Here is a 10,020-nt window from a genome sequence, read left to right on the forward strand (position 1 = left end):
ATATTAATAAAATAAAATAAAACGATAAAATTCAATTATTTAACGAGTTTTACTGATCTTTGGATTTCTAATGGTATTTGGACTTGGGATAAGATATACTTGGAAATGGGAAATTGGAAATTCTTCAAACACATTTTTGTCTTTCACTTAAATTTCGTATTTATATTTGGGCGCACTCACGAATGTTAGTAAATTGATAATATTGTAATAAAAGGTTTTCATGTTTAAGAAGCTTTTGCTTATGATTTGGATAAAGGTTTGTTTTGATTAAAATACGTACAAGCAAGGCTATCTTGAATGAATGAGAATCACATAGTAAGGCAATCGATAAAAATACTTATTTATTTTACTGCGTCTGCGTTATAAGTGAAAATTCATTTGATACGTTTTTCGCTCTTGGTTGGCAAATGCGGGCCAAAGGTTTAATAAACGAAAGTTTATTTTTCGACTTCTAGATTATTATTGATTCCAACTTATGACTCCGTATTCGACTTCCACATTTTTTCAAGAAGTGGAGTTCACGATGGAACGGGCAGAATTCCATTTTCCACGGGCGAAAACTGAATGAAAAAGTAATTAAACGGGCAAGGCCGTGTAATATCCGCTAGTACCTATATAAAGAAATACATGTGTCAATACATTCAATTATAGCAAATGTGTTCTACATTTGCTTTAGGGAACATATACAGTGAGTATTACCCGGCATTGCCCGGACCAAGTTTATATACCCCAAGCCCATTGCAAATGGAACGCGTATTTAATTATTTGCTTCGTAGAATTCTGAAATAAAGTTGAAGCCCAATGGACTTGCGTGCTTAAGACGGGTACCTACCATTTGTTAGAAAGCGTGAAAGATGTCACCAAGGAATTTTCACAAAGAACATTAAAAATGAGCAGAGACATGAGCGTCGATCGATAAATTAAGTGCTTGTGTGTGATTTTATTTTTGTAGGTACAGAGAAATAGGAATATATGGCCTATGTGTACAGGGTATCTTCCAGTCGGCCACCCCTGACAAGAACACTCAATTGGTATTTGCTTTCTTTCAAAAAGTAGCCATGTGCGCCCCGGTTAGGATCCGAGCTAACCTAACTTAAAGATTAAATGGAATCGAAGAGTGAGGCACTAGTCGCCCGTCTCTTTTTCTCATCTGAAGGCATATTGGAAATCTCTCTTTCTGGTTGTAATTACAATTATATTAATATAATAATAGCTACTATTATTATCACCAGTCGACCGTCTCTTTTTTGTCATCTGAAGGATTCTCTCTATGGTTGTAATTACAATAATATTAATCATGGTTATTTTCATTATCATTGTGCACATTCTCAGCGGCATACTTTATTTCAACTTGTATAATAAATATATTTATCATTTTAATATGTTCGCATATAATATATATACATATATATGTATGTATATATATATATTAATTGTATGTTTTTGATTTCACTTAGCGCCTAAACAAATTAGATTAGAAAGGTGCAAATTATTGCTACGCACACAATCGAACATCGTCCAATTGTCCTTAGTCTATTTAATTGAATTAAAGGTACTTGCATGCACAGACAAACAAGTCCAGAATATAAAACAAAATCGAATAAGGACAATGGAATTCAAGTAAAAGGATATTCAAAACGCCCTACAGATGAGAACAACAACAACAACGATGCAACAGAAAAAAAATAAAAATATATATGTATATGTGTATACATAACACATGAATAATAAATTGGTTAAAAATACATATATGTATATATAAGAATAAATGATAATACAATAGATGAATATAAGTAAAAAATACATAGAAGCAAAAGTGCTTTATAGCATGTGGAACATCAAATGCTGTCCCAGCTCTCGTCTAAGAAGAGTTCTTTGGAATTACAGAATTGCTTTTGGAGTTTTAAGGTTCTTTTAGTAAGTTATGTTTAATGCTTATGCTTTATTGTGTCTGCTGTTTGGAAAAGGATGTGTGTGTCAAATGTGTGTCGCTCTGCTAGAGTGTGCCGTTGTTCTTCATAAGCATTCGCTCTGTGCCTGGACCAAAGTCATTTAGTTATTTATTGTTTATTGCACTATTGACAGCCACCAGCTCGGGCACCGATGAGGATCCGGCACTGCTTTGGCTAACAGTGCGTGCATGGTTTTCCACATGGTTGCCGATCGCCGCTGCTGCAGCTGCCGCTGAGGCCGTCGCCGATATTGGCGGAGATGTGGCAGCACCAGCTGCTGCTGCTGCTGTTGCTGCTGTTGCTGCTGCTGCTGCTGCAGCAATCGGCGATGCTGATTCCTGCGCCTCAGCAGTCACAGGCTCCACGGTTGGGAATACGGGCGGTGTGGCCGTAGACACAACAGGTGTCTGTATCATGGGCGTCGGCGGCGAGCGATTCGCCGGCAGCTGATGTGCCGTTTCGCCTGACATTTGCATGTGGTATCTGTGGTAAGCGAGAGAAAAGAGAGCACATTGGAGTGGCCGGAGTTGCTAGCGAGCTGTGCTGCCCAAAAACTTACTTGTAAATGTTCTCGGTACTCTCGACCACGCCCTGGGTCAAATTGAGGCTGCGCCCCTTGATGCCCGACTCCTTGGCAGGCGGTGACCACCAATTGAAGACGCGCCCCACAACTGGTACATGGCGCAGTATGCCCTCCTGCCAGAGTTTCTCCTCGGACTCCCGCTGCAGATCCGCTGTGGCTGCCTCAATGCCCTACAATTGAACAGTTGATTAGTTTTAAGCTACAAGAGTTCATTTTATATTTGTGCGTGTTGATTTATACCTTCTTAACAATTTCCGACATGGTGTCGAGGACGCGCGAGTTCTCCTGCACACTCTTGCCAACGGTGACAACCAGATCCAATAGCTCTTCGACCTCCGTCTCGTGCGTGACCATGCCGAAGCGCACACAGATTAGTCCGTCGGTGCCCTCGCCCAGAGAGAAGGCATTGTCCGTTGACTTGAGCGCTTCCACCAGATCGATGTTCAGCTTGTTCAGTTCCGTTTTGGCCTGATCCGTCAGCAGCGATTCCCAGCCCTCGGGCACAAAACGTACACCGCCCATGCCCGCCCATTCGGGCAGTGGCACGAGCCTCAGCACCTCGCTGCGCTCCACCAAATGCATAAAGCGTGCCTTGTGCTTGATCGTGGCGCGCAGTATATCAACATGCGCCTCCAGGCTTTGCGCAAAGCTCTCCAGATTCTCCGAGCTGGGCGGCTGCTCGCCCAGACCCAGCTCCAGCGGACAGTAACGGATGCAGCTGCCATGTGTTGGATGCTCAATCACCTCAAAATCAAACTAAAACCAAATGAACGCAAAATTATATTTCAATCCCAGCCAAAAGCTGACGACTTGGACACAGGCACTCACATTGGGACAGTCGCGCTGCAGTATCTGACCCAGCCAAGAGTTCAGGCGATCAAAGTACGAGGCATTGTTAACTTTCTCCAGCGGCCTGAGGCCCGTTTCGGCAGTTGGCTCCGCACCAGATGTAATTGGAATGGTTGTGCTTCCATCGAACTGATAGACGACCACAGGAGCAGCCGCATCGAACAGGGCGTTCACATCGAAGGCGCTGTTAATAATGTCCGACAGAGCGGCGCCCGTCTGAGCGCCAGGCGTGTGACTCTATAAATATTGCAAGGGTAAGATTTAGAGCAGGAGTTGAGCGGGGCATTCGGCAAAGTGCTGGTACCCTGCATATAATACCCAAAGGGAAGAGGAACTGGATAAGGTTTATATTGACTAAGATTTAATTGCAGCAAGAATCTTTCATATGGTCATCATCTTTGGTCTGATTATATCCCACATATAACTTATGAATAGATGGCTATTTAAGTTTGCATCTAATTTGTATTCATATCTCTGTTATTTCAATTTGCTAGAGCACGAATCGAACTTCTTTAATTCTAAGGAATGTTGTGAACAAAATCACCAATCACGCTAAACGATGCAAGCCGGGTTTGAACCGAACTCCAGTTCAAACTATGCAATATGAGCTACCTAGGAACCGAAAAAGTTGCCAAATCGTTGCTAGAGATCGGTCGATGACTCAGTTCTAACATTAAAAACTTGTTTAGTTCTGGGGGATATTGGGAACGAAAACACAAATCAAGGATGCAAAACTGGGTTTGAACTGAATACCAGTTCAAAATATGGCATATGAACATTTTATGAATCGAAGCTATTGCCAAGAAAAGGCGAACCGAAACATATTTTTGTTAAAATACATTTTTTTATTAGACAGCCCTAAACAAATTTAATTTTTGGAAATGGGTTCAACAACTGATCATAAACCGAACCAACGAACAAATTTTCTTTTGTTGTTATTTCATATCACATATCTGTTGAAAGTTGACATCTAAATATTTGATTCAAAATCTATAACGATCTGTAGTCGGAGCTAGAACATTTAGCTGAGCATTTGAAAATCTGATAAATTAGGAAATTAGGCTCCTGAACCAATGGACGACAGTTATATTTCGTCCGATTGACATCAAATTCAAATTCAACGAGAAAGAAGGGCTATCTTCGGCACGCCGAAGATTTAATACCCTTGCAGACCCAACATTTTCATAATGCTCATGGTGCTTTGCCCGTCTCTAAGAAGCACGGGGAGAATAGTTAATGCCGAGTATGGTTAAAATATCTTAAAAAACAAAAAAGTTTTCCATACAACTAATTTTTGACCGATCGTTCCTATGCCAGCTATATGATATAGTGGTGCGATGTTGATAGGATTTTGCAAATATATGAGGAGCATAGTAAAACTTATAAATGCCGAATTTGGTCAAGATATCTTGATAAACAAAAATGTTTTTCATACAAGAACCTACTTTTCGACCGGTCGTTCCTATGGCAGCTATATGATATAGTGGTCCGATCCAGCTGGTTTCGACGTATGTACTGCGTGCATCAGAAAGAGAGACTAGTTCGCATAGAAACAGGCAGACGGATATATCGACTCAGCTGTTGATACTGATCGGAGATGTCGCCTTCTATTCACGACAAAATTACAATACCCTCTGCAAGGGTATAAAAAGCTTTATATAAGCAAGAAGGATTGTCTATTTTTAGCACGCCTCAAATTAAATAGCCTCGTAGACGTATGGCTAGACCTTATTTCGGAACGATTGTTTCTACAGAATGTGTATGATATAGTAAGCCGATTTGATACGGTTATGCAGATATGTTGGAAGCATAGTGAGGCTCGTATTTGCAGAGTTTGGTCAAGGCTTCTAGAGAGACAGACAACTTTTTAATAGAGTTACATGATATACTGGGTATAATAAAGTTCTTAAAACCCTCCTTTAGTTAGGATATCTTTAAAAACAAAAAAGGTTTTTCATACAAGAATATATAATATAGTGGGTCAATCCGGCCGGACATAAAGACGGAAGTCGCTGACGATTTACAGACGAACAGACAGACAGACAGACATGGCTACATGGTCTCACCTGCTTACACTTATTAAGAATATAAATACTTTATGGGATTAAAAACGTCTTCTTCTAAGCGTTACACATTTCGTGACAAAATTATAATACCCTGTATAAGGGTATGAGCGGAAGAAGGAAGTCAAAATACTTTATCCGGATAAAGCAGGGAAGGCACCTCGTCGTTAACCATTTAATACTAAGGCCAAGGAGTCTGGTCTACGATCCTAGAGATACAATTTTGAATTTAAATATAGTTTTGGCCAGCAGAATTATGATAGGGAATATTTGTTTGGGAAAATCATATTGTATGAAGGGCACCATGGCGATTATGCAATGCGGTTAAAGGTTGCTACGTTACCAGCACACGGATGCCCTCGCACTTGGAGGCGATTTCGAAGAGAATACTGCATGTCTGGAATGCGACGTGCAGCCGCTCGGCGATGGCCTTTCTGCCGAGCGCCTGCAGGCTGGTCCACAGCGAGAGAGCGTTGAGCCGTCTCGAGAGGATTGGGTCCGATTCGAAGGCACTCAGCGCGCTATTCTGCAGCGGTCGATGGAGCAGCACAATAGGTAAACTGGGCACGCCCAGCCAGCTGCCCAGATTGAGCGCCATGGAGTGCAGGACATCGTGCACATTGCCCGGACTCTGGGCGCAAACGAGAGCGGCCAAGCCATGGCCACTGGCATGCAGCCACATGTTGTGCGCCTTGCAGACGTCACGCAGCCTCTGTAGATTGTCTACGTAGCCACAGAGGGAGGCTCCAATGTCGGCGACCACCAACAGCGGCGTACGGCTGGCAGCCAGATCCAGCTGCACCTGCTTCTGCAGCTGGGTCAGATCCATGGTGCCGTATTTGCTGTGCTCCGGTATGATTTTAATGGCGTCCAGCGATATGCCCAACTGCCTGCAGGCGTACTGCAAGCGCACCGGCGTCGTATTCTCCGAAATGTAGAAGCACGGCTGGGCCAGAGCTGGTATACCGCCCTCTAAGTAGCCCGGGCAGCGAGCCACAATGGCCAGTCGAACGGTCCGCAGGACGGCATCGGCGTTGTCCGCATGAAAACTGCTGGCGGCATTCCCAAAATGGAATAGGGTGCCCAGCCAGCGTGTGGCATCGCCGGAGATGCTGTTTGTAACACGCAGCAGATGCTGGCGATCCAAATGCGACAGGTAGGCGACAATGCTGTGCGAGATGAGCGCCAAATGGGAGACATCATCGAGCGCGGGCAACGGAAACTCCGGATCATCATCGCTGTCCGAGTAGGCGACCAGCTGTTCCAGCGATTTAAGTATGTCCGAAGGCACGCGATGCTCCTGACGCAGCTGCGTGGACAGCGCAACATCAGCGGCAGCTTCTGGGCCACGCTGCTCCTGCTGTTCCTGCAACGACTGATTGTCGCCAGAGCTATGATTGTCAGCAGCCTCTGTTAACACTTTGCTCGGCGAGCCGGGCACGGCCTTAACATTCTCCAAGCGCTGCAGCACCTGGCTGGAGCGCAGCTCCAGTTCAGCCAAACCGGAGCGTATCTAAGGTGTAAACAAATAAAGCACGCATCAACATCAAGAACAACAACAACAACAACAATATCAACAGCAATAAAATCAATAATAATACGTCGACGTGTCTTCGTCGTCGTCATCAAATGCCAACTTACGCTGGATGCGGCGATTTCGGCCACTGCTGGTGTAGCCGTTGCCGTTGCCGTCGCCGTCGCCACCGTCGACGTCGTCGCTATCGTTGTGGCTGCCGTCGCTGACGTTGTTATTGTTGGTGTTGCTTCCGATGTTGACGGCGGCAGCTGTGGCTGCTGTGCCTCGGCAGCAGCGCTTGGCTCGTCATCAACTCCAGCCGCTGACATTTCGATTGGTTAACTTGGCAAAATTGTCGCTGGCTTTTCTTCTCGTTCTCTGCTTGTTTTTCTGTTATTCTAGCTGATGTGGAGTTCTACTATTGAAATACCCCAAAATTGGGTATTTCTCCTTTAGTGCAATTGCGGTCACACTCCATTCAAATGGGCATTAAGGCCAATCGGTGCGCTATCGATAACATTGCGCTGCATATCGATATTGCTTAAAACGAGTTGGCAGCAGTGCGCCAAACGGCGCCAATTTCGAATAAATTTCGAATAAGTGCCAAATGCCAGTTGTAGTCTTTTTTCGTTTACGAAGCAAATAACATTCGCAATAGCAATGACAGAGCCACTAATGCGAATTTGCAGCTTGGCATTTGTTGCGACATGTGTTTGTCATTTGCCTTGGCACAGGCACTAAATAAAATGCAACTTTTGCGAAACTCGAGCAACATATGTATGCACATATATGCGACTGGATTATGCAAGCACGGACATAAAACGAACGGAGGGGAACCCTTCCAATTTTGCATAGCAATATGTGCATACTTACACACACACGCACACACCAATGTAGCACGTGTGTGCCTTGGCGTACCCAGCAGATCCTTGCAGAATATTTTGCCCAAAATAGGCCTTTTCTCTTATACTCTTTTATGCATGCATGTAATCAGCTTCAACTGATCTTGTAGGTGTAATAATAAGCAGGCCAGCTTGAGCTTCATGCTGGTTGTTTTTTGTTGTTTAAATTATGTCCAACCAACCATCCAAATAACATGGTACATGGAACATTACCAAAAATGGTGGATTGTTAGTTCAGCTACTTCAAGAACCTCACGGTTCTGTCATCAGCAGACTTTGGTATCAAAGTCGCCCTTCGCCATTGCGAAGCTTAAACTTGTTGGGAATCGCAAGCATCAAGTAGCGAAATAACAGTGAAACCTGGAGTAAGTGAAATAATGTTGATTTTTCTGAATAAATGGCCTTAATACAATTGCTCATGTTTTAGGTAAATTTTATATGACTTGCATTTGTCTTCTTCTTGTATACCTTCAGCATGTAGAGCTCGGCAGCCAACGCCTCATGTCATGCGTTTATGCCTTCCACCGGAATGCCTTCTGGCATGCAAAATTCAAATTAACTTGAATTTGATTACAACAACAAATAGCTTATTGTTTAAATAAAATAAACTTATTCGATTGATTAAGACTTCGAAAAATTCATGTCGCGAGCAGTGCTTTTGGGTGGCACACGAGTCCTACTGGGCGATATGTATGTTTGCATATGTACGTATGTCATACATGCATGCATGTATGTATATACATATTTACACTTGTAATCAAAATTTCCATGTGTGTGTGTGTGTTTGTGTGTGTGTATGTTGTGCGTCTGTAGCTTTTCACTTTATTCATGCATAAGCTTGCTGAGAAAGTTTCGCGCTTGCTGCAAACTGTTTGCCTGCTAAAAGTTGCCACGGCATTGGGTGGGATTTGCGAAAAACAGAGGCACACACATCCAACCCGCCCGCACGACACATGCAAATAACATATCGATGCTGCTTTTTCAAATAGCACCACTCGCTGCCCCGCCCCCGCGCAGGGCAACGTTTCCGCCTGGGCTGCATTGGGCTTCCCTTGTGGCTTTGGCGTCTGTTGTGCCGGGGATTTGCGACGGAGCCGCCGGAACGTGCCGCTGCACATGCGTCAATTTGCCCTGGCAGCCGCAAGGCCCCAGTCACCACCCCCCCTAAAAAATGCTTCCACAAGTAAAGCGTTCCCCTCGCCTCGACCACGCCCCAAATCCCCTAGCATATACCCTTTAAAATTGCAGGCCCTGAACTTGTGCTCAAGAACTTAGTCTAATCATTATTATCTAATGCGGGCGCTGGGCGTGGCCAGCGCAACACGCATACATACACGTACGTACGTGTATTTACATGCGCGTCATAAATTAAACAATTTCGCTTGATTAAAACAGCCGCAACGCTTAAATACACACACACATGCATTTGCACCATAAATTATGAGCCTTCATGAATTTGTTGTCTTAGTTTGGCGTAAAACAAAGGGTATATTGGCTTTGTCTGTCTGAGCCTCAGTCCAAGCTGAGACTATGAATCGCAGCTGCAGAGATGAGGAAGACGAAGAACATGTTGAGCACTTCTTCCGCTTATGTCACCGAACAGTGCAGTTACAAGAATTTTATCATTATCATTATCATTATCATAATCATAATCATAATCATAATCATAATCATAATCATAATCATTATCATTATCATTATCATTATCATTATCATTATCATTATCATTATCATTATCATTATCATTATCATTATCATTATCATTATCATTATCATTATCATTATCATTATCATTATCATTATCATTATCATTATCATTATCATTATTATTATCATTATCATTATCATTATCATTATCATTATCATTATCATTATCATTATCATTATCATTATCATTATCAATTTCATTATCATTATCATTATCATTATCATTATCATTATCATTATCATTATCATTATCATTATCATTATCATTATCATTATCATTATCATTATCATTATCATTATCATTATCATTATCATTATCATTATCATTATCATTATCATTATCATTATCATTATCATTATCATTATCATTATCATTATCATTATCATTATCATTATCATTATCATTATCATTATCATTATCATTATCATTATCATTATCATTATCATT

At 42.5% G+C, this 10,020-nt stretch overlaps 1 protein-coding gene across 1 annotated transcript; it reads right to left on the minus strand.

Moving 5' to 3' along the window:
• Positions 1-1,732: 1,732 nt before the first annotated feature.
• Positions 1,733-7,405, minus strand: LOC135440479 (pyridoxal-dependent decarboxylase domain-containing protein 1). The gene is made up of 6 exons (XM_064699670.1): positions 7,089-7,405; positions 5,791-6,960; positions 3,364-3,621; positions 2,776-3,291; positions 2,512-2,705; positions 1,733-2,435 (listed from the first exon to the last, which is right to left on the minus strand). The coding sequence occupies exons 1-6, from the start codon at positions 7,290-7,292 to the stop codon at positions 2,057-2,059; spliced, it is 2,721 nt and encodes a 906-aa protein (XP_064555740.1). The 5' UTR covers positions 7,293-7,405; the 3' UTR covers positions 1,733-2,056.
• Positions 7,406-10,020: the final 2,615 nt, after the last annotated feature.

The sequence above is a fragment of the Drosophila montana genome, unplaced genomic scaffold (assembly GCF_035044405.1).
Source record: "Drosophila montana isolate Dmon_TW-CO22-7 unplaced genomic scaffold, ASM3504440v1 contig_1624_1, whole genome shotgun sequence".
Classification (NCBI taxonomy): Eukaryota; Metazoa; Arthropoda; class Insecta; order Diptera; family Drosophilidae; genus Drosophila; species Drosophila montana.

Bases quoted from the DNA above. Each gene is read 5' to 3' on its own strand.
- LOC135440479 (XM_064699670.1), bottom strand. From the start codon at position 7,292: ATGTCAGCGGCTGGAGTTGATGACGAGCCAAGCGCTGCTGCCGAGGCA. The intron at 3,622-5,790 runs GTAACGTAGCAA...CAATATTTATAG, and splicing joins GCGAGGGCATCCGTGTGCTG to AGTCACACGCCTGGCGCTCA. The intron at 3,292-3,363 runs GTGAGTGCCTGT...ATTTGGTTTTAG, and splicing joins TGCAGCGCGACTGTCCCAAT to TTTGATTTTGAGGTGATTGA.